Source organism: Lutjanus erythropterus, chromosome 4 (genome assembly GCF_056507025.1).
Source record: "Lutjanus erythropterus isolate fLutEry1 chromosome 4, fLutEry1.hap2, whole genome shotgun sequence".
Classification (NCBI taxonomy): Eukaryota; Metazoa; Chordata; class Actinopteri; order Lutjaniformes; family Lutjanidae; genus Lutjanus; species Lutjanus erythropterus.
Window position 1 is genome coordinate 26,674,389 of NC_139320.1, and position 27,773 is coordinate 26,702,161.

Consider the following 27,773-nt stretch of genomic DNA (forward strand, 5'->3'; position numbering starts at 1 on the left):
CTACTGCAGCCTTTATGATCAAAACAGGAAAATAAAAATATGTCTGGAGCCTCAATTATTAAATTCTCTTTTCCCAGAAGTCTTGTTTTTATTTGGCATCCATAGTTAGTTTGTGGAGACTCAAGAGGACAAGGCACTGCCAAAATTTAGAGGAAAAAGACACTGACATATATTTTTTTGGTTTAAATTTGGTGTATAGACTACATATTTAAAAATAGTTTAAACAGCTCATCGTGTCAAGGCAGCATACTGCAATAGACTCAAACTTTTTGACCTTTGAAAAAAACTTATAAAAGTTTTGACAACCTGTAATATTTAGTTGAGATGATGTTCAAATTTAAAACATCATTCACTTTTACTTCTATGCATTTAATCAGTCATGTTTTAAACACAATTTCTGGGGAGTTCTAAAACTCAACAATCAAGATAAGAAAAGTAAATTAACTCAAAACTTCAAAAAGTGATTGATGCCCAACTCAAAAATCACTTTTTGTGTTGGGCATCGTTTGCCGTACGCTGCCCTAAAATTTCGAGTTTCCTCAATTTTTTTGTTTTTACAGCGTGGACCTACAACAATGGTAACTGATGTTTAAAAAAAAAAAAAGTTATTCTTTTCCATACGATTTCTTGCTAAAGCCACAGGGAGCCACTGGAGAGGGTCTGAGGAGCTGCGTTCAGCTCCAGAGCCGCAGTTAGCAGACCCACGACACAAACAAACCAGACCATCAGTGAGGACATCGGCTTTTCTTCATAGTTTTTCTTGAGGGCTGCCAACGGGTTGGATTCCAAGTGAAATCAGATGAAAGGAGCCATTTTCTCAGGTAAAGTTGCAGTTAGTTGTACATTAGCCAGTCATAAGGAAGAAGGAGGAGATTTTCATTTTGATAATTATGGTTTTGACATTGCATTTCGTGGTCATGGCGGGGGAAACATTACCCACAGAGGCCTCGCAAATCACCACAATATGAATATTCCTTATATTCATGATAATACAAAGGTGTTAAGTTTGTCTCGCCTCGCCAGGATGGAACAAATACTACAAGCAAAGCTGGACACAAAAGTCTGGAAAAAGTATAAACCCAAATAAATCATGCAAACATTAAACGAAGATTCAAACAAAGAAATGGATTTCTAGCATGATGACCTCCCTGTATTCCTGTTCGCTCCCCTCTGATCCACATCCAACAAAGGTGGTATCGTCAGAGAACCACTGGAGGTGGCGGTTGTCCGTGTTGTTTCTGAAGTCCAGTGCATACAGGGTGCAGAGAAAATGGGTGAGCGCTGTGCCTGGGGGGGCTCCTGTACTGCAAACTGCCACATCGGACAGTCACAAAGCTTCACGTACTGCGGTCTGTCGGTCAGGTGGTCGATGGTCGACGCGGCCAGGTGACGGTCTACTCCAGCTCCTTTCAGCTTCCACCTGAGCAGTGATGGTTGCGTTGTGTTGAAAGCTTTGGAGGAGTCATGCCTGGCTGATAAGCAAACTGCAGGGGGTCCAGCTCTGAAATTTTCTCAAAGTATAAGAGTAAAAGTCGCCGACTGTTTCTGTGCAAAGATAACTGAACCTGGTCTTTTCTCCATGGTCAAGTGTCTCTCTCTTTTGTTACATCTTTTATATTGTTTTTCTCTTGTTACGTCTGTTGTGCATGATACACACTGATTTATGCACAAGTTAAAGTACGGATATTTGTGTTAAAATGTAGGAATTAAAAATAAATTGTCAGAAAAGTAAATAGTCCACGCCCCTACACTGAGCACTGTTAAAACCAGATTAAAAACCTCACTTTTAAAAACAGCCTGTGGACAAGTTCCTAGTGCATATGTGTGTTTTGTGTGTCTTTCATGTGTGCATGTGTTTTGATATTTGTATGTTTGTCTATGTTGCACTGACGTTTGTGCAGCTGCACACTTTTTGATGTGCACATTTTCTTGCTTTTTTTAAATTATTGTTATGCATATTGTTACTTACTGTAAAGCACATTGTTCTGCCCTGTGCATGAAATGTGCTGTATAATAAAGTTCGAGTTTGAAATACCTTACAGCTATTTAAATACAGTAGGGAAGTATTTGTTCTTGTTACTTCACACCCCTAGAGCTAATGCTTAGCTAACAGCTTAGCAAATTGGAAACTCGCTGCAACATTATGACTTGTTTAAGACTCAAACCTTAAAATTTAAGGCTGAGACTTGACTTGTGACTCAAGTGCAAAGACTTACTTGGAGGACACTGACTCTGTTCCACCTCTGCTGAAGAGTGCTGTCACTGTGATGCCGAAACACCCATGATCCAACCAACAGGTGAGCTACGTTTAGCAGAGACAGCAAATCCAGAGTGATTTAGTTGATTAAGCAGATATTGCAGCAGTCCAGCAGGATGTAAACGGTATCTACAGGTGTTCTTCTGTGAATCAGCGTTGACCACATTGTTCTTCTGGTTTGACTGCAGATGGTCTGATTTACTCCAAGTTTGGACAAAAATAGCTGCTCTATATTCTTTGTTATCATTGCAATCATTTTAAAAGTTTAACACAGTTTTAGGAAACTTGGCTGTTCTTCTTTTATCTTCATGTTTGTCAGAGGAATCTCCTCCTGCTCAGGTTTCTCCACAACACAACAGAAACTGTGCAGACGTCTCATTGTGAGGGGAAAAAAAGCAGAGCCGACAGTAGATGGCAGTAGAGTTACTCTGATGAATTTTAATCATGATCACAGTCATTCAAGGTTCTTCTGCTTTAGTGGTGGACACAGATATGACTCACTGGAACACAGAGGAAGAAAAACGGCTGAAGAATATTCAGAAGAGACTCCAGATGTCTTTCAAAAGCTGGCAAATCTCGGATTTTTCTGATTTTGTATAAACTGACATGTGTGTGGCACGTTGAGATCGCAATCCTGCACAAAGCTGTTTAGTCTCGGGTTAGTGGTCTAATATCATGATTTAAGAGGCTGAAATCAGAGAATTTGGACTTTTGTTTAATTAAAAAATGACTGAAAGTGATTAATCAGTGATCGAAAAAGAAGCAGATTCACTTGATAGTCAATTAAAGTTTTATGTTCTTTGTTGATTAGTTTGCCCATCCATTATTGTGTGTAGTGTATTGATTAATTCATTGATTTAAAGACGAACAATGGTAAAATTTCCACTGAGTGAAGCATTTTTTCATTACAGACCAATGAATTTGCAGGATGTGTGTGCACTGCATGGTAGTATATTGTTCTTTATTTTAAAATTATAATCCTTTCAACAATCCCCATTTTTACTAAATGCATCTGTAATCTGATTACATTTTTAATCTGGAACTGCAAGGGAACACAATTACCTTTTCTGTATCCAGATTACGTAATCCTGTTACATGCAATCTTGCAAAGGGTCCATGGTGGAGAAAACCTCAGAATTACAGTAATAATTGCTGGTTCATTTTAACTCGGCTCAGATCATCCTGACTAGTCTGACATGTAAGACCTCGCTGCACAGTGAAGTGCAACATCCGACAGTTGCGTCTGCGTGTGTTTACATTTGTGAGGGTAACAGGAGACACAGAGCAGACCTGCCTCTCTGCGGTTTAACGGGGGCCACATGAGGTGAGGGCCTGCACTGTTTGTGAGTTGAAGCTTGACCCTAAAAAAAAAGGAGGTTACGGGGACTGGAGGTGTTGCTGTGACCTTTTTGTAAAGCCCTGAACGGCTCAGGTCTCAAACACACACACACACACACACACACACACACACACACACACACACACACACACACACACACACGTGCACAGTGAGTGAGTGTGGACGTACATATGGCAGCAGCAGCAGCAGCGTCTCCCTTTGAAACAGCGAGAGCTCCAAACAGTCTGGATCCTATTAAATCCTTTTGTCTTTCTCCCTTTCTCCCTCCTGCTTGTGCTGTCTGTTTTTACTTTGTGTTATTCATATTCATTCCATTACGGCCCTCCTCCTCCTCCTCCTCCTCCACCTCCTCCTCCCTCCGTCTCAAGCATCCCACAATGCATTTCGCTGAGACTGAGAGGCAGATGTTTTCACGCTGCAGAACCATATGCATCAGAAATGTTAGACAAACTCGGACGCTGGATGTAAAGCCTAGGAATAATCCCGAAAATTGAATTATTAACATGTTTTTATGAGATTTTTTTTTAATACTATAAAACCGCACAGAGACGTAAACGAGTCTATGCTATTGATCCTCGAAGAAGTCCTCGCCCCCCCCCAAGCCCACATGACAGAGCAGCTGGCTGAGAGCGGCCTCATCTGGAACTGCCATCAGTCGCTTGTTAAATGCAGTGTGCGAGCGGGGCGGGAACATGGCAGCGTGCGGTCTCAGCCAATCCATAACCAGACACTGGGAGCTGTGCAGGTCACACAGCAGTTTGTTTAGTGTGTGTGTGTGTGTGTGTGTGTGTGTGTGTGTGTGTGTGTGTGTGTGTGCTGGACCAGGCCATGATATAGAACCTACCCTCCCCTCCTCTCTCTCTCTCTGAATCCTGTCTATGTAATTGATCCCAGACTGGACATTTGAGTTGCCAGCAGCGATTCATATCGTTTTTATCTTTTAGACAAGCCCTCTACTGCTTCCAGATGCTGAAGGCACTCCAGGGTTCAAGTTTGTTTTTGAAAAAAAAAATGTAATGCTTTAATGTCTTTACCTTACAAAAACCACGCAGCAGCAGCAGCAGCAGCAAGAGAGGAAAATTCAAACGAGTGTGATGCAGCCTGTCACAGGTTTGTGTCACTCTGGAAAATTCATAGCAGGACATGAGCTGGAGATAGTTTGTTGTTTACCTTTGTTGGTGTTTATGCGGCTGCTGTGTGAGAATGGAAGCGTGTCCTCGTACGCCGGTGACTGTCAGCGGTTTAACGTCGTGGAAAAAGCACGGCACAGCTTCATGTTGTCTTATCATGTGTGAGCTGCTGATGAAATTACTCGCACAGTATCCACCCTACAGGCTGAAACATGCGGTCTTTCTTTTCGTGTGCTCGTCGGTTTCTGGATTTTGGTCTGTTTTGCTTCCATAAAATTCCTTCTTTCAGTCTAGTGCAGTGGTCAGCAACCTTCACCCTCAAGAGACATTTTTGGTCAAAAAAGCAACAACAACAAAAACATCTGCCAGGAGCCACAAACTATTAAATTCTGTATTTTCCTCTGTTTTTTTATTTGACATCCACAGTTAGCCAAAGGAAACACAAGCCGAGCCACAGACATAGCCTATGACACTCATTTTAGTTCAGGAAATAATAAAACTTTTATTTTTTTTTTTAAGATTTGGTGTATTGGCCACACACTTTTACAATTAGAGAACATAAGAATCACTTTAGACCTGGTGGCTCAATGTGGCTCTGACAACAAATCTATATGGAAGTGAATCACCTTTTTTCTGTGTGCATCACAGCCTGCATCTATGGCCTGGCACCTTTTCCTCTAAATTTTGATTTTGGCATGTCTTGAGTCTTCTTAGGCCAGCAGTGAATGCTGAATTAAAAAAAGATATATATCTCAAGAAAAATAGAGGATTTCATAGTTGCGGCTCTGGAGAGATTTCTTTTTTCTTTTGGTGAAAAGGGGCTGCTTCAGGCTTACAACAATGATAAATGAAATCATTTATATATCAACAACGATAATCATAACAATAATAATACTTTGTCAGTTTGCAGATTTCTCCAGTGGTGTTAGCTCATGCATCATTTGCATTTAAAAGACAGGTGTGTAGGATTTAGAATCATCTAGCGGTGAGCTTGCAAACTGCAAACACTGCTGCCTCACCCTCCCCTTCCAAGTATGTAGAAGAACCTACAGTGGCTGCGAAACCTGTGCAAAATGCAAAAGGCTGTAACTAAAGGTTTGGTTCGTCTGTTCTTGACAACTGTAGAAACACGACAGTTCAACATGGCCGACTCCATGAAAGAGGACTTGCACCCTCTTTAAATATAAATGTCTCATTCTAAGGTAACAAAAAACACAACTGTTCTTATTTTCATGTGATTATATACAAATATACTATGAATATATATTCCAGTTAAACCATATTCTGCCCATAGACCCCTGCACAATTTACACACTGGACCTTTAAACATAAACTACAAGGTAATTGTCTTAATGTAAGTAATGAGTGTCACACAGTGAACAAACGTCTCTTTCTACTCATATTATCCACAGGGTCCAGATAATGAGAGGAGGAACAAAAGCAGCAGTTACTTGGTTGAAATTACGGACCACTTTACAGTCACCTTTCCCACCCGAGAAGCTCTCGTGACCTCCTTCATATAAACAGCAGAAAGCACTTCAGAGTGAGCGAGTAACCGTTTTAGAAGCTTGTAAAGTAGCTGAGGGGAACAGAAAGACGTCTCTCGCCGGTGGAGGGTTTTTAACCTTCGTCTTACATGGAAACATGTGTCACATGTTACACCCGAGGTGTTTGAGATTACAAGAAACTGTCCAGCCAAGTCATAAAATTTTACAGTAAAGTTTGTTGTTCATTAAACATCACGTTTTAATGTAAAAAAAACATTTTTTTTTTTTTTTTTGTAATGCAAATATTCAGTCCTGTGCAGAGCTTTACTTTAAACCAAAATTCATTGTGTTCTGGTCTGAAGTGAGTCTATTAAAAATGGCTATAATGCACAAATTTAGTTTTAGAGGCTGAAAGAATTCAGAAACTTTTATGGTCAGTTTTATCCTTGAAGAGAAGATGAAAATATTAAGATTAAAGATGTTAAGCTTAAGAAGGCATTGTTCAATTAGATAGCTACATATAACAGTTAACTAGTAATAAATGCATAATAAATGATTTATTAACTTTAATTAGGAATTTGTTCTCGCTTCATAGCTGTAAAAAAGTACACTTAACTGTTAATAAGTGAATAATAAACATTTTAATAACCTTACTAAGCCATTGTTCATGCTGCCGACCCAGTAACTGCAAGCACCATAGTTAACTGTTAATAAGCACATAATAGAGGCTTTATTAACCTTAACAAGGCATTATTTTCACTGTAGATATAGTGGCTGCAAACAGCATAGTTAACTGTTAATACCTTCATAATAAAGGATTTATTAACCTTAATAAGGAACTGTTCATGCTTTATATCTGGCAGCTGAAAAAAATAGTTAACTGTCATCAAGTGCATTATAAAGGATTTATTAATTTTAATAAGGTCTTGTTCTTTTCACTTAAGATCCAGGAGCTTCAAACAGCACAGTTAACTGCTAACTAATGCATATAAAGTATGTGTTAATCTTAATAACGCAACAAAAAGCTTAGTAAAGTTTTAACAATAAGTCAGTTAAACTCAGGCTCATAAGTCTTTTATTAATGTTATTAAGCAATCTATAAACTGTCCCTTAAGAAAAAATAAACAAACAAAAGGTTTCCAAGTGCTCATAAATAACTTATAATCAAACATTTAACGTGTTTGTTATTTTTAATATACACATGTATATTATTAATATAGTTTAAAGGACTGTAAGCTTTTATAATGTGCTTTTTAACGCAGAATTATGTTAATTAGAATATTATTAAAGACTTACAGGCCTTATTACCTATCAACTAACATTTAAAGGACCTTAATGGAAAACATTACAAAGATTTTCAACATCATGCATCAGTTTGAAGTAAAATCAACAAAACACAGTCTCCTGTTCTCATGCTAGAAACATTTCTCACGAGCACGATGTGTGTGTTTCATCCTGCTTTCACTCATTCAAATTGACCATGAAGCTCGTGGTAAAGATCAGTTTCTTTTGTTCTCTCTGTTGCAAAAAAGAAAAAAAAAAGGTCATTTCATTCGTGTTATTTCACGGCAACAGCATCAGCTGCATTTCACGAATATGTCAGTGTGAAATCACGGGTTTGTAGAAGTTCAGATCTGAGCCAACAGACGGGCGGTAACACATAATAATACACATTAGCAGCTAGCAGCATGTGCATATTAACAGCTATGAACTGAGTTGATGTTCGCTGAGATCATAGTTTGTTCCATGAAGTCACGATAGATTATAGAATTTATTATTCCTCGAAGGATTTTTGGCCTGAGGACATGGTGTTTGGTTCAAAAATTCACATGAACCCATAATTAGTGTTGAGTTGTGCTGTGTGACATCCTGCTCGTTCCATTAAAGAGAACTGAAGAAGTTCTTAATGATGCTGAGGCTCTACAAGAACTCTGCAAGAAGTTCTCTCAGACTTCTTCTGCTGTGATTTCTGCCATTCATGAACCAGAGACTGCCGACCATTATCGTGCACGTTCCCCCCCGCTCTGCACAAATTAGTGGTGCGCTTGTAAATTACACACAGGATACACTTTTTTTTTTTCCTCGAGGACGAAGGAGTTAAACCATGTTTGACAACTCCATTACAGCAGCGGAGACAAAATAGTAATTTCACTGTCACGTTTGAAGCATTTTTTGAAGCTAATTTTTGGTTTTAGGGAAACGTCGTGACATTTAAACTGTCGACATGCTGCAGCGCTGGCTTCTGTTGAGAGAGACTGATAATTTACTGTCGTACATCTGGTGATAAATTGGATAATAATACAAAGTGTTCCCCAAATGCTGCAGAATAAACATTTTGGAGAAGAAAACAAGGGTCACAGTGACAGTGAAATATGTCGTCTGACACTGAAGGAGGAAAAAAAATGAAGTTAGCATCTGCCCAAAGTGATTTAACACTTCACATTACTGCTAATCACTTTTGAAAGCATGTTTTGGACTTTTGAACTGTTTTTTTTTTTTTTTTTTTTTTACAAACTTCCTACTTGAAAATCAATATGCAAAGGCCTTCAGTTCTCTAACAACACTGGTACAGTCTGTTAAATGGTCACCATGACGACCGTCTCAGTGCAGTTCACCATCAAGGTGCTTTGAAATAAATAAAAAGAGGAATTTTTTGTGTCAACCTTGGTATTTCTTTTTAATGAAACTACATGTAAACACTAGATTTCATACGAATAAATGTTTTGTGGGCAGTGAATGTGGTGGTTCTGGTTTGGCACACACACATTTAACATCGGACAAAACTGAAACGTGATCATCTACATTATTGGTTCCCAACCTGGGGTAAGGAACCCGCCAGAAATCACAGGGACTTCAAAATCCTCAAAATCAGCTTTGCACATCAACCAAAATCACAATTTCAGGACTCAAATTCAAGCACTTTTCAAGCATTTTCCAGCTGTTCAAGCATCTTACAGCTGTGGTAAACAACACATTTATATACAAAAATTATTATTTCACCTCTTCATCACATTAAATCAGATATTATCAACCAAAAATTACGTTTCGTGTCAGAAAGTTTGTTTCAAAATGTGTCACCTGTCTCTAAGTAGACTTGGCTTCCTGTTAGGGCTATGAATTCTGGGCATTTTTCCTAACCATAAGCTGAAAATGCTAATAATTGATTAATTGCTGAATCATTACTAATTAATAGTCACGTGTTTTTTCTCATTTTTTGTCTTTCTCTCTCATTGCTGGGACAGAAAGCCACAGCCTGTGTGTTTGTTTAGAAAGTGACAGGTGAATTAACCAATCACAGTGAGTGGGACAAAAATAATCCCCTTAGGCCTTCACTAAGGCCAGAGATATCGTGCTTGAGATGAAGCAGTCGAGACTGACCTGTCACTAGGTGGCTAACTTGATAAAGCTGCATTTTTCAAGGCGGACGTTCACAGCGTAGTGGAGCATCTGCAAAGGAGTATATTACAGATTATTACAGCTCTTAATATGAAACACAAACTTAATTATAACTTATCCAAACAATAGTAACAGAGCAAATGTAATTACCTACAGTTTAATACAAGTTTAAATGCAGAACACTCCAGAAAAACGTTGCATTTTCTGCTATCACTGTGTGGAGTTTGCTCTCTTCTACTGGCTCTCTTGTATATGGCGACTACACACTACAAACACGTCACAAGCTGCCTGCTGCCTCCTGCTTATTCCAACAAAATCTTTTGCCATTTTGCTGCATTTTTGGTGTATCTGGGTTTTTTTGGCTAAACTGAAGTCCCAGCACTAATAGCCGCAGTTCACGACTCTTCCATACCCAGCTCTGTACACTTGTTTCTTAAACATCTTGTAAACCTGCTGCACAGGTGGTTTGATACATCTGAGATATATTGAAGAGTTTTTGGAACGTCTCACTGACCTCACAACCACACAAACACATGAATTACAGATGTTACAGCTCAGACATTGCAAAGATTTAAAGGAACTGGTTGGTTGGTGTGGTTTAATCCCAGGAAACAGGATTCTTTGGAAATCTAATCAAGATAATTTCCAAAAACAGTTTTTATTAATTTATCTTTTTTAAACATAAAAATATTGAAATATATTCAGAAAAATGTAGGCTGAAAGTTTACTGTCATAAAACATGCAGCAGATGATTGCGCCTATACTGTAGTTAATACGGTAGCTCACTGAATTCATCTGTTGCAGGCAGCTCGCAGCGTAGCCTAGGCTCGCACCATCAGAGCAGCCGTAGAATATTTAGTTTAATAGAAGTGACTTGACTAATGACTTGATTTAACAACTTTAAACTTGACCCTTTGCTAAACCCCACCTCCAACAGCAACTGTCCAATCATAGCTTAGCAACCGTAACTAGAGCTGTCAAGCTTTCCATTTCTCTACATGTTGAAGGTGTGCAGGAGGCTCAGAGAGGAGCGATACTCTGTGTTTCATGAGTCTGGACGGTGACGTCTTTTTTGTCGTCTCTCAAAAACATGAAACACAAGAGCACACGTGGGGAATGGATTAAACTCTGTCTTCATCTGCTCTAACATACACTGCAAATGTTAGCATGTCTGGCTAACTAAGACTGGCTTACTAGCTGCAGTAACTTTACCTCCAGACAAACTTGTTAGATATCACTGCATCTGTATTTGTTCTGTCGGGGTTTGAGGGGGAGGATGTGAGCTGATTCAGAATCAAAGTGGGTCGACGATGATGCAGCTCACTCTGGCTCGCCGTCTCAGGTCTAAGCCAAGTTATCTTAGCACCTGTCCTGGCTATCTTCCTGTGGCGATTGTGGTCCGGCAGGGTGTCCGGTCTCAAGGTCACTACTACTGCAGTAATCGACCCCCTGTGCTTCCTTTTCCCACATTAATGAGTGTATTTCTGTCATCTATCATGTGCCTGCTGTATTTCACCATCCAACCAATTTTTGCTGAGATGTAAGCTAGCTTTAGCCTCAGTCTGTTAGCATACCATGTATGCAGCTGTTAGATAACTTTACATAACATCCTCACAGGGTTCTTGTTTTAAAACATGTCAAATGAAATGAAACATTAAAATGTCAGCTGGAGACTGACTTTTTCGCTGAGTCAAGGAGTTAGCATTAGCATTAGCTTACATCAGCCAGCTACACTTATGAAATCTTCTTGTCATTATTTTAGCTCAAACTCCACGGTCATCAGCTAGAAATGAGAAGCTGCATTTGTTTACGTCTCTAAGGATTCAAAGACCTCGTGTTTCAACAATTATTCTGAATTTTGATGTTAAATCTGCCACCGTTATTGCTGTAAACTGCATAAATGCAGTGCGAGAATGGAAAGTTTGGCAGGCTTAGCAACAGTAACTAAGGAGGGCGAAGCTTAGCGAAGGGTCAATGCTGGCAGTCGAGCAGCAGATATAACAAAGTTCAAGCTCGATGCGAAGCTTATATTAATTCTAATGTTGACGGACATTATGTTTTTTTTGCCTCAATAATGAACACAAAAAGGTCAGGTTAGGATATATATATATATGGTTAATTCTTCTCATTGCATTCAGTGTTGCTTGACCAGAACTGAAGTTATGCCTTTTAAAAAAAGTTTATTTCCCAGGATTCCTGAGAAAATTGGCTTCTTTTCCCAGGACAGAAAAAGTCTCATTTTCAGGAAAAATATTAATCCCTGTTGGTCAGGTTAAATTAGTTGTGTTATCCTTTTTTTTTTTTACAGTGTACTCCCTCGATTTCATTGCGGTGACATTAAAGCAGAACCTGCTGCAGTCACTGTTAATTCAGTACGAACCCACAAGCTTTCTAAAACACAGTGTGTAAAACCACTAAATTAAATATTAATTTAGCCAAACCGCCGTGTCAGCTTCGCTCTTCAAATCTGATATGATGATATTCTGACTAAATTAATTAAAGCAGAGAGAGCGCAGCCAGAAGAGCCTAAAGCACTGGATTATTGCATGTTCCTCTTGTTCTCTGCCCTCAGCTGCCACGGGGAGAACAAAGAGGCCTATGACAGACCACCTGCTCAGAGAGGATTGTGGGTATGAGCTACTGTACACTAAACAGCTGAACCAGGAGCAGAGCGAGGGTCCCGTGGGGAGAGAGGCTGGAGAAGGGGGCGGTGTTGTTGCTGGGGGGTGGGTGGGGGGTGCAGGCCGGTCTGGACGAGGTGGTCTTGCGTGGAAATGGTTGCAGAGGTCGTGGCTGTTTGTGGCATATCTGGCTCCCAGATCCTGATGGACAGTGGTCAGGTCTGCACTCAGTACATAAATACTCCACGCTACATTAGCCGCCAAAGCCTTTCCATATGTTGTTTGCAGAAGGCCTCTATGGTGCTTAAACCCGAATCCCCATCTGGTTCTTTCCAGGTCAGCTCGTCCACACGTTCTCTGACATGGACCTGCTTTCTGCTTCACCAGAGGGGAGAGTGCCAGGCCCTCTGCGCACTCTGAAAAATAACGGTTCCTCCTGAAGGGCTGAGGTTCTGCCCACCAACCTTTTGCTTCTGAAGAACCTTTTTTTGAAGTAAGGGTTCCTTGGGGGTTCTTTGTAAGACTGGAGTTCTATTAAGAATGCTTTTTGGAAGAGGGAGTTTCTTCAAGGGTTCTTTGTACCATAATATAAATGCATTCTCAGGATGTCATCTGGGGTGGGTTCTTGTTAGCACCCTTAGAAGGTGGAACGATTCTGGATAGAACCCCCAGCAAAGAAAAGGGTTCATTATGGGATCTTTGTAACTCTAAGAGGTTCCATTGAGAACCATTTTCATCTAAAGAACCCATTTGTTGAAGAAAGAGTTTCATCAAGGGTTCCTTGTGCCATAACATAAAAGTGTTCTTGGGATAACGCCCTGGGTTTGTTCTAGAAAAAACCAGTGGAGTATGGTATGGTTCTCAGTAGAACTACCTGGGCAGGTTCATATGAAACCATTGTAATATAAAAGGGTTCTTGGTAGAACCTCCTTGGTGGGTTCTTGTTTGCACTGGTAGAAAGTGGAACAATTCTGGATAGAACCCTCAGCAAAGGTTCTGAGTGGAACTATTACACCATAGAAGGGTTCTACTTTAAAAAGGAAGGAAAAGAAAAAGGTTCATTAAGGGATCTTTGTAGCACTAAGAGGTTCTACTGAGAACCCCTTTCATCCAAAGAACATATTTGCTGAAGAAAGAGTTTCATCAAGGGTTCTTTGTACCATAACATAAAAGTTGTTGTTGTTATTGTTCTTGGGATAATGCCCTGGGTGGGTTCTAGAGAAAACCTGTAGAGTATTATAAAAGGGTTCTTGGTAGAACATCCAGGGTGGATTATTGTTAGCACATGTAGAAGGCTGATTCTGCACAGAACCCCAGAGAGGGTTGTTGCATCCCCTGAAGAACTCTTTCATCAAGGGTTCTTTGTAATATATATTAAATGGTTCTCAGCAGAACCCTAAGGGTTGGTTCTTGATAAAGTACTTGGAATATAAAATGATTTTTTGAATACCTTAGGTGGTAAGGTATTCTAAAATAAAATAAAATATATTTAGGATCCTCCATGAAACCCTGAGAATATAAAAGCGTTCTCAGTGAACCCCCCTGAGTGGGTTCTTGTTAGTACCCTTAGAAGTTGGAAAATTTCCGGATAGAACCCCCAGAGAGAGCTCTAGGTGGAACCATTACACCATGAATGGTTCTCTAGAGGACCTCTCATAGGCCTTTTCCCCGTTCCAGTTCAAGCACCTAATTTTGAATTAGAATGAGACCTAATTTGGTAGAACCTTTTCTATCATAGGGGGTTCATAGGGGGTTCTGGGTGGAACCCTTCACAGATGGTTTCAGGTATAATCCTTTATTCTGAGTTCTATATATTTGAGTTCTACTAGGATCCAAAAAGAGGAAGGACAACCTGAAGCAGCCTGTAAAGTTCTAGTTAGAACCTTTCTTTCTATAAGTGTGTGTTCTGCTGTGGTTTACACACCCAGCCTAGCATGACGCAGGCTCCTCTCAGACGAGCACACTGTAAAAAATGACCACCATCAGACCCTGTTTGACGTTACGCAGAGTCCTCACATCGTATCCTTGTGAAAACCAAAACAGAACTTCTGTCAGCGGAGTGAGACGGCTCCTGTTCTGTTCGATCCAGCGTGGGTTCTCTCGTTACACGACTCTGTGAGTGTAAACATCTTGAAACGGGACAGAATAAGCAGATCTTTCCACTGTAGTCTCAAGAGAACAACACTTGATTCAAGTAAATTGTTTACACAAGTTGATTTTAATTGGAAACAAGTTAAATAATCCTACGCCAATGACAGATTTTTCTTCTTGTTTTGAGAAAAACAAGATGTCAACACAAGACATGAAACTGAAGGACTTGTTATCGTCTAAGTTTTGTGCCATAAAAATGACCATTAACTCCAATCCACTTTGGCTGCAAGAAAAGTTTATCTTTGGGCCTTTGAAAACCAGTTGAGCTCATTTAAAACCAGAGCTAGTTTTCTTGGTTATTATTGTAATATAAATACTTCAGTCAGATGTGTTATCATTCTTTGTGCAATGTCAGTATTCACTGAGGTATGAACTGTTATAACCATATTTAAAGGAGTCTGTTGATCTCTCACCTTAAGATTTCTGATGGACTCTTCACACTCGTGCTCATTTTATTCTAATCTCATACTGTTTTGGACAAAACCGTGCAGTTTTTTTGTATGCAGTATAAATATATAAATATTTTTACCAATTCTAAAAATGTGAATTGAATATTTTTGCATACTGGGGTCCTTAAAGAGTGCTGGTGCTGCATAAACTGGGTCTGACCGGAAAGCTGAAACTCTTGTGGATTCGGTGAGGCCAGTTGTATTAATGTGTAATGAGTGAGAGCATTTTTTGAAACTTGGCCTCCTTGTCTAAAATAACTGACTGTGACCTTTTGGATGATCACAGCTTCATGAAACTTCACAACCATAAACTAGAGCCCTTTCCTATAACAATTAGGCATTAAGAATTTTCCAGAACAGAGGTGCTCGCCATCGACAGTCTGTTTAAAATAATGCAATTATTGCAGAAATCTCTCTATGTCAGAAGTTTTTTTTTTTTTTTTTTTTTTTTTTTTTTTAAACAAATAGTGTACATTTTATCTATGGCCTTTATCAAGGTATTGGTGTCTTAATCTGGTAAGGATTGGAGGAATTTTCATCAGTTTTATCAATTCTCAAAATGGTCAACAATTCTGTTTTTTGGGGGGATTGTTGCGGCCTAAAAGGCCTAATTTCATGGTTGCTTCTCTAAAAAATTGCAATGCATGTTATAATGCTTGTAGGCATTTTTTGCAATTAAATTGCAGAAAAAAGTTGTGATTTTTTTTTGTATAATTCATTAAAAATCAAAGGCAAATTATTCCAGGGAGAACAAAACTGCACCCTGAGTGTTTTAACTAACCTTATACCAAAAAGAATTAGAAAAATTTTAAAAATATGCTTTACTTGTAAATGAAGAAGTGCACTAGTGGGGTATTCCACAAAATAACAGAATCATCAAAAAATTTAAACGCAAAAAGAACAGCATGCATGTTTACATGGGGGGCTGCCATGATTGGTGGAACTTGCAGGAAGCGATGATCATTGGTCGAAGTTGTGGAAAAGGACAAGATTGCAGAGTTGCAACATCACAACTTGGTGGAGGGACTGAAAATTGCATCACAAAGTAATTATGATTAGGACACCCAAATGGTGAGCAGTAGCCCTGACGCTCCACTTCTGTTTCCAATGCAAACCACTTGACTGTAATATTTTCTGTAATATTTTCAATATTATGTCAGACTTTTCCTGTATTTGAGACTGTAGTAAGTGCGAGTACACTTGCAGTGATATGTTTTGGTACTTGTTGTAAGAAAATTTGATTCTGGCACCACACTGAACCTGGATATTACTGTTGTAAGAAAACAATTTGTGCAAGCTGCAGGTCTGCAGAGGTTATCTGCAGCTTTTCTGTAAAACAATATTTTGTGCCTGCGTCCTCCAGGGGCTCAGTCGAGGAGAGGGGCCCCTTCCTGCTGCCCTTGTCCCAAGGCCAGTCATCTGTGGCTGCGCTCTGCTCTGTGATTCAGGTAGAGGCCCAGCAGGGAGCCCAGAGCAGAGGAGGCCGGCATGGTGAGGTCTGAGGCTGCAAGATGAGTGAGCCAGGAGGGAAATGGAGGTCACGGAGGAGTAGGAGGAGGAGGAGAAGGAGGAGGTGGGGGGCGTCTCTGTGCTTTACGAGCACAAGCCTGTGCACAGCCATGCTTACCTCCGTTCTGCCTGCCTGGCAGATAAATGACGATAGAGCAGAAATATACGGTAGGCTGGCTAATATATGTTAGCCTGTCTACGAGAATAGTACAACAGGCTCGCTCCACCTCCTCAATGTGTGGTCCCTGACACAACTGTCAACTGAAGAAAAAGCAGGGAGGAGGAGGAGGAGGAGGAAAAAACCTCCCAGCTGCAGCCAGCTTGAGATGTATGAGAGTCAAGTCTGAGGACGGTGGTGCACAGAGGACAACAAAACTCACAAATAGAGTCAACATCTCTGGACACGGACAGTTCTAAAAAAAACTAAAAACAGTCGACACAGCGGCTGTACAGAACTGTGAAAATAAAGACAAATAACAGAAAATCAGAACCTCATTAGATGATAAGTGTGAACACGTCCTCACTGTATGCCAACACTCTTACAAATAAGGGTTCTAAAGGGTTCTTTATGAAGGGCTGAGGTTCAACCCACAAACATTTGTTTCTGAAGAACTCTTTTTTGAAGTGAGTTGGTCAAGGGTTCTTTGTAAGACTAAAGGTTCCAATAAGAACCCTTTTCATCCAAAGAACTGCTTTTGGAAGCAAGACTTCTTCAGGCATTGTTGAAAACACTGAAGAACTCTGTCGTCAAAGGTTCTTTGTACCATAATATAAGAGGGTTCTCAGTAGAACTTTCTGGGTGTGTTCTAGATAAAACCCTTGGGATATAAAATGTTTCTCAGTAGAACTTCTCTGTGGATTCTAGATATAACCCTTGGAATATTAAAAAAAAGTGCTTTGTAGAAACCTCTGGGTGGGTTCTACATAAAACCCTGGGCATCTACAAAAAATCTAAATGGAACCCTCTCGATGGGTTCTTGTTAGGACCTTTAGAAGATGTAATGGTTCAAGACAGAACCCCCAGAGAGGGTTCTGAGTGGAACCATTACACTAGAGAAAAGTGATGTTTCACAGGGGGTTCTGGCTGAAACCTGTCACAGATGGTTCTAGATATAAGTACCATAATATAAAAGAGTTCTTGATAGAATTCCCTTGGTGGGTTCTAGATAAAACCCTTCAGAAAAAAGAGTTCTTGGCGGAACTCCGTGCATGGATTCTGGATAAAACCCTTGGAATATAAATTCATTGTAAGTAGAACCCTCTCAATGGGTTCTGCATAAAACTGTTGGATTATAAAATGCTTCTTGGTAAGTAAGGTATGTGGGTTCTTCTTAGTACACTTAGAAGGTGGACCAGTTCTGAATAGAACCCCCAGATTACACCAGAGAAAGGTTCTCTGTAGAAACTTTCACAGATGGTTCTATAATACAAAGGGGTTCTTTGTAGAATTCCCTTGGTCGGTCCTGGATAAAACCCTTGGAATATAAAAAGATTCTCTGTAGAACTCTCACTGGGTGGGTTCTAGATAAAACCCTTTGGAAGAGAAGGAACCCACCATAAATATCTAATAGGTTTTTGAGTTTTTTGAAAAAGACAAGCTGAAGAATCCTCTGTGGTTCTAGTTAGCACTTTATTTGTCAGAGTGAACAGGGAGAACGTTCTCCTGCAGAGACCGAGGCTTCAGGAACAGACTCCAGTCCAGGTGGTCCTGTGGAATGAGCGGTTCTCTCTGCTCCAACAATGCCAGTGGTAATGACTGATCTAATCACAGGGCACGCTCACGGAAACCCACCTGTTTTGCCAGCCTCGCTCTCACATAAAGTGCAGCGCAGCCAAGCGCTCCGTCTGGGCGGGTGGTGGCACATGTTGGGGTGGCAGAATAATGTGTTACCCAGATCCCTGTACAGTTCCAGCTATCTGGGTCTGATTCTGTTCTCTCATCTGCTGCCAAGAACAAAAAAAAAAAAAAAAAAAAAAAGTAGCTGCAGCTCAGCCCGGCCAGACCCGCTCGATGGGGCCCTGCACCTGAAAGCTTTTACAGGCCTAAGAGGGTCCAGATAAGATGCAACCTCCATCCCCTTTTGTCGCTCGCCCCCCCCCCCCCCAACGTCGACCACCATCCAAAACATTTTGTTTGTCAACGACTCACATTTTCCAGTCGCCTGGTCTTCTTCCTTCCCTTTTTTTTTTTTAAAGTTGCGAGCAGCCAGGCAGCAAATCAGGCAGGCAGCCAGCAGATGTGGCAGGCTCTTGTGTGCAGGACTGCAGCGCTCGCAGAGGATGTGCTTCACCAGTAAAGAATTTGGTCAGCTCAATCTCCAAAAAGAACAGGACTTACTGGTCCTATTAATGACACATCGCACTCTGGCTCTCCTTTGTCATGGCGTGGACGTTATGGTGGTGCAGCAGCTGCAGGACCGAGCTGCACCGGCACGGACTCACATTTTTACTGTGTACGTAATTAATGTGTTGTACTGAGAGGACAATTAAATTTCTGAAGATCAGATACAAAATAGACTCATGTTTCTGAATGCAAATACTAAAACCAATATCGATAACACCTTCTATTAAGATCATATCTACAAGATTAAATTGCCTCTCCTTTTTGACTTAAAAACAGTACAGAAATAGCTTTATAATATCGTTAACCAGACAAATTTGGAGATAAAAAGGGAATAACTTGATTTTTATCGCACAACTACGTCTTATCATGAGGTCACTTGTGTGGACATTTGTGGAATATGGTCAAAACTCTGACACATATTATAATGAATTCTCAGTTCAACACTTCTATTAATATAAGACACTTCATTCCAGGAGTGAGCCACAAAAGCTGCAGCTACAAGAACAGATGCATAAAAAAACATACTGGAGTTAAAAGTAAAGTTAAAGTTAAGACCAGTTAAGACCAGCAATCGACCAGTAAAATAGTAAGACACGAGAATTAAAACCACTTAAAAGGAAGAAAAGCTAAAATATATTCAGACATATTAAAATAATTAAAACCAACAGGTGACTAATAGGAATATAAAAACATTTGGGGTAACTAAAAGAAAAGAAAAGTGCAGCTTAAAACAAATGTTTTCAATTAAGTTTTAAAAGACAGCAGTTTTGTGGCCACCTGTCATAATCAGGAGTATAACAGCTAAAGTCTGATGGATGTTCTTGAGCAGTTATAAACTATGGGTTGATTGATGGGGCTTATAATACACTATGACCACCTGAACTCACCCTTACACACCTCAACTATCAGCTGCATTAAGGACTAAATCTGCTGTAATTCAAAGTTTCCTGGGATGTCAAGTCCCCTGCTGCCTGCCAGCTTATGAACTGTATGGTCTCTCTTTTTTCAGATGGTTGATGTGTGATCGGATGCATTAATTGACGAGGAGACAAGCCTGAGCGTTTCTACAGAATCCTGTCCAACAAAGAAAACCCAGAAAATATAGTTGATAGTTCTTTCCAAAGGAAAACACCAAGTTAAAAATCTCTCAAATTTGTTAACTCCTCGTAAACTTGTTGTCTTTCTTTGCTGTTGACTCTTTGGACTGACACACTGATGTAAAAAACTTCTGCTGACTGCCCCTCGTTTACGTCTTATGAATCTTGTTGCTGCAAAAATTGCTCATTACAGGTCAATATTTTCCATGGCAATACAATTCTTGGTAATTTTATCATAAACATCATTGTGCAATGTGTTTACTAGCTTGTCAGTGTTTCTCTAACACACTTTGAACTCCATCCGCCAGTCCACTCTGCCCACAGAAACCATGTTGTTTTATATTGCATTTTTATTACATCTGTCTGTCTTCCAGCAGCCTTCTAAATATAGTCGTCCTCTTCCCTCCAAAAAGAGCCGAACACTAAGTCCTTACTAATTAGAGCCTTCTCCTCAGTCTGAGGCTGCCTCCAGTAAGAGCAGCAGGTTTATGGGCTGCTCTCAGGGCAGCGCTGCTCAGCCTCAGCCTCCTCCGCTGCAGCAGAACAGGCCCCGATATCAGCCGGAGTCTGTGGGAAACAGAGTTTTTACTGGCAGCTGCTGCATGGCAGCGCTAATGATGCTCAGTGTTTGTCTCCTCCTAAATCTAGTCTAAACACAGCCTGTCTCTTTGTTCCTACACCAGTGTTCTACTTCAACAAGCATGTCAAGATTTCAGGACTAATAACCAGACATGAATTATGAAAAAAAAAAAAAACCCTGCATTTTAAGGGTTCCTGTTGATGGACTGAGGTTCTACTTGTTCTCTGGACAATGCCTTGAGTGGCTTCTACATTAAAACCCTTGCAATATAGAAGGGTTCTTGGTAGAACCCTCTGGGTGGGTTCTTGTTAGCACCCTTACAAGGTGAAGAGATTCCCAAATACCTTTAAGACCGCTTCATCAAGAGTTTCTTTTACCATATATAAAAGGGTTCCTAGTAGAACCCCTGGGTGGGTTCTGGATCAAACACTGGGAATATAAAAGGGTTCTCAGTAGAATCACTGGGGTGGTGGTGGGTTTTGGTAGACCCTCCTTGGAAGGTTTTTGGTAACAACCTTAAACAGAGGAAAGATTCAGGATAGAACCCACAGAGAGGGCTCTGGGTGGAACCATTACACCATATAAGGGTTCTCCATATGATAAAATAAAATGATTCTCAGTAGAACCCCCTAGTTGGATTCTAGACAAAAACATTGGGATATAAAAGGGTTCTAGGTAAAACACCAAGGATGGGTTCTAGATTAAACCCTTGGAACATAAAAGGGTTCCTTGCAGAGCCACCTGGGTGGGTTCTAGATAAAATTCTTGGAATATAAAAGGGTTCTTCATAGAATCCCCTTGGTGGGTTCCTATTAGCAATCTTAAGAGGAGGAAAGAGTCATACCATTATATAAAAGGGTTTTAAGCATAAGCCCCTGGTTGGGTCCCAGATAAAATACTTGGAATATGACAGGGTTCCTGGTAGAACACCCCGGGTGGGTTCTAGATAAAACTCTTGGAATGGAAAAGGGTTCTCAGTAAAACACCATGGGTGGGTTTTAGATTAAACCCTTGGAATAGAAAAGGGTTCTCGGTGAAACCCCTTGGATAGGTTCTAGATAAAACTCTTGAAATATAGACAGATTCTTAGTAGAAGAACCTGGGTGGGTTCTACATGAGACCATTGGCATATAAAAGGGTTCTTGGTTGAACTCCCTGGGTGGGTTCTTATCAGTACCCTTAGAAGGCGGAAAGGTTCTGGACAGAAACTCCAGCGAGGGTTCTGGGTGGAATCAGTACACCATAGAGGTGTAAGGGTTCTCCTTTAGAACTTCTCAGACGAGGTTTTGGGTGAAACCTTTTGCAGATGGTTCTAGGTATAACCCTTTATGTTGGGATCTAGGTCAGACCCTCTGAAAGGGTTCTAAGTGCAACCTTTGTGAAGGGTTTAACCTGGAACCAAAAACGGTCATCCAATGGGAACAAACTAAACCTTTTATGGTTCTATTTAGTTCTAGTTCATGTTTAACAGTGTGTACAGTGTGTGCACTGCCTCCATGGTTCCCAGTGGTGTAAACATGGTTGGAGCCGACACACAGAACCGTCCACTGACTCATGACAGAACCAGTTATCAGACACGAATCAGCTCATTTTATGCAGCCTGTCTCTCGTAGGGTAAATAATAACTCGCAGGTGTTTGCGTGAGAGCCGATTTTCTGACCTTGCCGGGCCCTGGTTTTCATTTCACTCGTCATCAGTGATGGAATTTCTCAAAAGGCTATCTCCACCGGTTTATTTTAATAATATATGAAGCGACGGCGTCATCCTGACACCCTACACCTTTCACTCTCAGGTCTAACCATTAGCCCAGTCATGAGTGGAGCGGCGGAGAGGCAGGCAGAACGGAGCGACACTGGGGAGGTGGAAGCATTGATGAATAATTTAAAGTGAATCCAGTGTAGTTTGAAAAGAATTCTCCCTGTCAGTCCTGCAGCCTGGCTCAGTCTCTCTAAGTGTGTACAGCAGCACTGTGGACCGGAGAGGAGACACGTTCTCACCACTCTGAACGGCTTTAAAACAGCCACCTGACGCCAGGTTTCCAGCTGACGCTCTGCGGGGAGTCTGAGGATGGTTCCTTACTTCTGCTTGTTCCTCTGCTGGCTCGCTGTTCCTCTACAAGGTAAAGACCAGGTATTGGGAGGGTGACTTTAAAAATGTATTCCAATACAATTACTAATTACCCTTTAAAATATGTAGTCAGTTACCTAATACAAGTATCATAATATTAAAGTAACTGATACTTTCTGTTACTTTTGGATTACCAATACAAATATGGTATAATTTTTGAGCCCAGGATAATGTTTTATGTTCATTGATTGGTTTATTAAAGCTATTTATTACATGGCTTTCTGATTGGTCAGTTACAGCACTCTAAAGTCTTTTATTTCTTTATAGCAGACCATTGCTATGAAGAACAGACTGCTGCTTTGGACACAGTTCTCATCATAGGCTCTGGAGGAACAATAAAATCAATGTTAAATCACTTAAATCAATTTAAAATTAATATTTTGTGTCAAATTATTACATATCATTAAAACGTCTAAAAATGCTGGACATGTATATATTTTGCTGAGTTGTGTATTTACATTATCCAAAATGTTTCCATTAATATTTAAACGCAGAGCAATCCATAATTTATTCAAGGTAACAGCGTGTTTCATGGTAATTGTTGCTAGCTACTGGCTATAACTTCCAGTGAAACAGTGGATATGTCGAATATGTTACCTTGTTTATGAATATAATTTCCGCCAGAATCACGTCAGATAGATTTTCAACAGCTATGGTGGTTACTTAGCTAGCTACTTAGCAAGCTAACTGGCTAGCTAACGTTAGTTAGTTAGTCTTACCAGTACTACTGCCCCTTTTCTCATTTAAAGCTAAATTAAACATTTCATTCTAAAATGTCTAAAAACACAAGACTTATGTTATATATTTTGTTGCGTTGTGTACTTACAATTGTTTCAACAATGTTAAAACAGAGAAAGTTGGAATTTATTCAAGATAGCAGTGTGTTTTCTGCTAGCCATTGCTAACTAGTTGCTATAATTTCTGAGAAAACGCAGGATGCGTCAGATACATCAGAAAGTGAAGAAGAAAGCCAGTTCATGTGACTAAACATAACAAAAATAAAGTAAAATGAAACTTAAATAAAACTTTAAATTACGTTGTATCCCATGATCCCACGCTTCTTCACAGCGTCATTAAACTACGTCTTCTGTTATTGTTTTAGTGTGAGAGAGCCCCCTAGCCTAATAGGTAATTATACATTTTGAAATGTACTATGTCAAGTAAGTGATAGTCTGGGGCTTATATTTTTAGCAACACGCCCCAGTCACTAGCATCACCACCTACAGTCCTGAAATATTTTTCAATAGAACTAGCAGTAGTAGTCTCGACAGGGTTGCAAGCTAACTGGCTAACTAGCTCTTAGGAGTTGATCTTACTGGTACAACATTAAATGTTGTTGAGCTGTGTACTCACATTATCCCAAATATTTCAACAATGTTCAAATGTTGAGAAATACTTTATCCAAGGTAACGGTGTATTTCTTGCTAACAGTTGCTAGCTAGCAGGTATTTGCTAGAGACCCTTAGCAGCAGAATTTACATATTTCCAGTCTGATTCCTTCTGACTCATTTATCTAAAATTCAAAATAATGGTTGGTATGTTGTTCACATGTATTTACTTTAATCACTGATTTTCAAACTTGTTCTGCCCCAAGGCAAACCAAAGGGCGAGACAGAATCTCAAGGCGCACCTGTATGCAAAATAACCTCTATAACCAACGTAAACCAAATGAGGCAACCGGTACTAACCAATCAGAGTTTCTGAAGTGCAGGTGGGGAAAAAAGGCGTCAATCAATCAGGATCTTTGATGTGTCACGCTCTTAATAGTTCCCACCATCTGAAAACTGTTCCAACAGCAAAAACTGGGGTTATAGTTGTTGTGATTGTCACAAAAACCTAAGGTACACCTAGACACCAGTGAAAAATAAATGCCTCTAAGAAGAAAATACAAAACAGTGCCATACTTTCATCCCTGCTCTCCTCTACTTTAACAACAGAGATGTTGAGTTGGAGACAAGTTGAGGCGAGTTCTCTTTGTCACAAACTGCTGTCATTATTTTGTCAAATTGCTAAGTGCAGCCAGAAGAAGGGCCATAAAATGTGATCCATCAAATAGGCCAGAGGCAGATAAACTCTGAGTGTCTTTAATTATGTGTTGTTCATCCTCAAGAGCTGACACAGTCCATTCCCAGCGAACTGTGAGGTCTTGTAAAACTTTTCTGAAGACACTTACCAATAAACATCTGTCAATACTCTTTGTTTTTGTCCCTGTGTAGAAAACAACACCAGCTTTTCTTTAGTTATAGTGATTCACCACATTCATGCAGTGTGACCTTTTCCTCTGAGGTCTCAGGATGGAAAGCTCACATGTCGTACTGCTGTGCTCCAGGTGTTCCAAGTCATATAAATACAGGAAATCTGACAAATCATTATAATTTCATCGCCTCCTGACTGATCAGCAACTGAGAAGACAATAGATAGGGAAAATCTGGAGACACATATTTGATGACCACGTTAGCTACCATGAGACAAAACAGCTAACGTTAGCTTTCAGCCACGCCCTTGCTGATGTTTGATAGATACATCAGAAAAAATGTAAATCTATTGTGAAATATCAACGCACATCTTGGACACATTTATTTAAGCCTGGAAGTAAAACACACTGAATGTAATCGAGTTTCAAATGTAGGCTGTTAATGTTAAGTGTCTTTTGTCCAATAAGCTAAGTAGCTAAAGGAGGGTTACTAGTATGTTAGCTTATTGATCTGCTCTTGTATTGTTCCTTATCATACTTATCAAACACACTTGTGTTGGATGTAATTGATATGTACACTACAAAAATATGTGACCCAAAAGTTATACAGCATTACTGACTGAAACTGAATATTTTTGAGGACAGTTAACATTAGCGTTAGCCTACGTTGCAAGCTTAATATTATCTAGTGTGTTCTATTTCCAGGCTTAGTGTTAAATCAGTGTGTCCAAGATGTGTGTTAATATTTCAGAATTGATTTACAACTTAAAACAGTACTGTTGGTTGGGAAGTGGTTGAATGCTAACATTAGCTGTTATTTTTGAAATGGAATGGCTCTCTTGTAATGAGGGAGACACATCTCAGAAAATGCCTTAAAATAAACCAAAACTGTGATCACCTGTGACTTGACATGTTGCAAACTGTAATTTGTCTTTCTTACTTGTGTTTTGTACATTTGTATTTGTACATTGCCTTTGAATAGTCCCTGCCTAGGGACTTAACAAAAAAAAAAATAGCATTTTTGCTATAATCTAGTATGTTTACATCTTCTACTTTTATACTAGCTTTATACAAGTGCTGTCACTATCAAATAAACAAGTAAAATAAAGTGGAATAGTAGCTAAAGGGTTATCAAATATGTTTTTTAGCTCAAAATACGGCTCAATGTTGCTGCAGATTTTCACCATTCCATTGTCTTTTCAGCTGCTGATTAATCAGGAAGTGAAGGAATGACAATTTGTCAAATTAGCTATGTTTATACAACTTATAATGTGCATTTACACCTGTGAGTAAAATACGCTGGAATCTTGTAATATTATGCTGACTGTCTTACTGTCTCTTGTCGAAGTATGTTAGCTATCAGCTATAACAGGGTTACCAGTATGTTAGCTCAGAACAAAATAGCAGTCTGATCTTGGATTTCTCCTCGTCATACTTAGCTTATAACACTTTATGTTCATTATAATTTGTGAACATTACGCAGAAATTTGTGTTACAGTGAGCATAATATCACATAATATTTCTGACTTAACATTTCTGATGACAATTAACGTTAGCTTGCATTGTAAGCTACAGCTAGCGCATTTTACTTCCAGGCTTAATGTTAAATAAATGTGTCCAGGATGTGCGTTAATATTTCAAAAGTAATTTAGACCTTTCCTAACATACTGTGTAACACTATCAAATGGTACCGTTAGCTTGGAAGCACATGAATGGTAATGTTAGCTGTTTTCTAAAAGTAGCTAATGTCAAATATGTTGTTTTAGCTTGAAACATGACTCTATGTCCATCCAGATTTTCACTGTCCATTGTCTTTTCAGCTGCTGATCAATCAAGAAGTGGTGAAATAATAACAGTTTGTAAGATTCACTACATTTATAGGACTTGCAACGTGGAACACAGCAGCATGACATTTGAGCTTCCCACCAGAAAATGACCACCGTGTGAATATGGTGAACAGTAACTGACTCCAGCTGTGTTGTGTTACAGGTCTGGAGATACTTGACCCCGAGGAGGTGGAGTACATTCGATTCAACACTACAGCGGCAGTGGGGGACTCGGTCATGTTGGACTGTGGCTCCCCCCTGCCCACCATCTTCATCTGGGGCTTCACCAAACCAGGAACTGATAACAACGTAGCGCTGGCTTACAACTACGGACAAGGCGCCAAGCTGCAGTCTCAGTCCGGCAGCCTGGGCCACATTCAGGTGCCATTTAACACGTCCGCTTTAGTCATCGAGGATCTTCAGAAGGAGGCGGAGGGGATGTACACCTGCCAGGCTCTGTATGATACAGAAGAAGGAGCCAGGATAACTTTCTACTTCACCCGGCTGGATGTGGATGACGACTGATGACAACTGTCTGGTGTCTCATCTCTTCAGATTTGTGCCGCATTAATGACCGCCTAAGATTCATGACCACTGTGTTCATCTTTGCACTTTACACTGATAGGCTCCAAATAAATAGTTTATTTCTCTTTTAAGGCAACATTTCTATCTACAAAATCTTGCTCAGGCAAGATCCCCCTTCACTGTGTGTATCTTCAAATCATCTGCTTTAAAGACCTGGTTTATCCAAATCCCCCCAAAACCTTCTCAAAATTATCTCTAGTGAAATCTCCCCATGCAAATAGTGTTGGTCATGTTTGCTCAAGACCAGGGGTCTGCAATCTTTACGATCCAAAGAGACATTTTTGCCCCCCCCAAAAAATATAAATAAATAAATAAAGAAATCGGTCTGGAGTCACAGCTATTAAATTCTCTATTTTCTATGAAGACATGGTTTTGATTTGGCATTCATAGTGAGGTCATGGAGACTAACTTAAGATGACTAACAATCATCTAAATTTAGAGGAAAAGGCACCGAGCCAGCGACATAAGCTTTTTTTTCTTTTTTTTTAAAGTGGTGTACAGGCTAATTTCTTTTTACAATTAGAAAAAATTACTTTACACTGTAAAAAAAAAAGTGGCTGAGAAATTTCAAGGCAACGTACTGCAATAGAGGTTTTATTGTTGAGCCCAACTCAAACTCTTTGTTTTGTTTTGAAATAAACTTTAAAAAGTTTTGCTGAC

At 39.9% G+C, this 27,773-nt stretch overlaps 1 protein-coding gene across 1 annotated transcript; it reads left to right on the plus strand.

Moving 5' to 3' along the window:
- The first annotated feature begins 22,332 nt into the window (after nucleotides 1-22,332).
- On the plus strand, nucleotides 22,333-27,428 carry LOC146328428 (uncharacterized). The gene is made up of 2 exons (XM_084716396.1): nucleotides 22,333-22,500; nucleotides 26,692-27,428. Exons 1-2 carry the CDS (start codon nucleotides 22,449-22,451, stop codon nucleotides 27,051-27,053), a joined length of 414 nt encoding a protein of 137 aa, XP_084572522.1. The 5' UTR covers nucleotides 22,333-22,448; the 3' UTR covers nucleotides 27,054-27,428.
- The last annotated feature ends 345 nt before the right edge of the window (nucleotides 27,429-27,773 follow it).

Coding starts and splice junctions, on each gene's coding strand:
- LOC146328428 (XM_084716396.1), top strand. CDS start 22,449: ATGGTTCCTTACTTCTGCTTGTTCCTCTGCTGGCTCGCTGTTCCTCTA. Junction 22,501..26,691: donor GCTCGCTGTTCCTCTACAAG/GTAAAGACCAGG, acceptor GTTGTGTTACAG/GTCTGGAGATACTTGACCCC.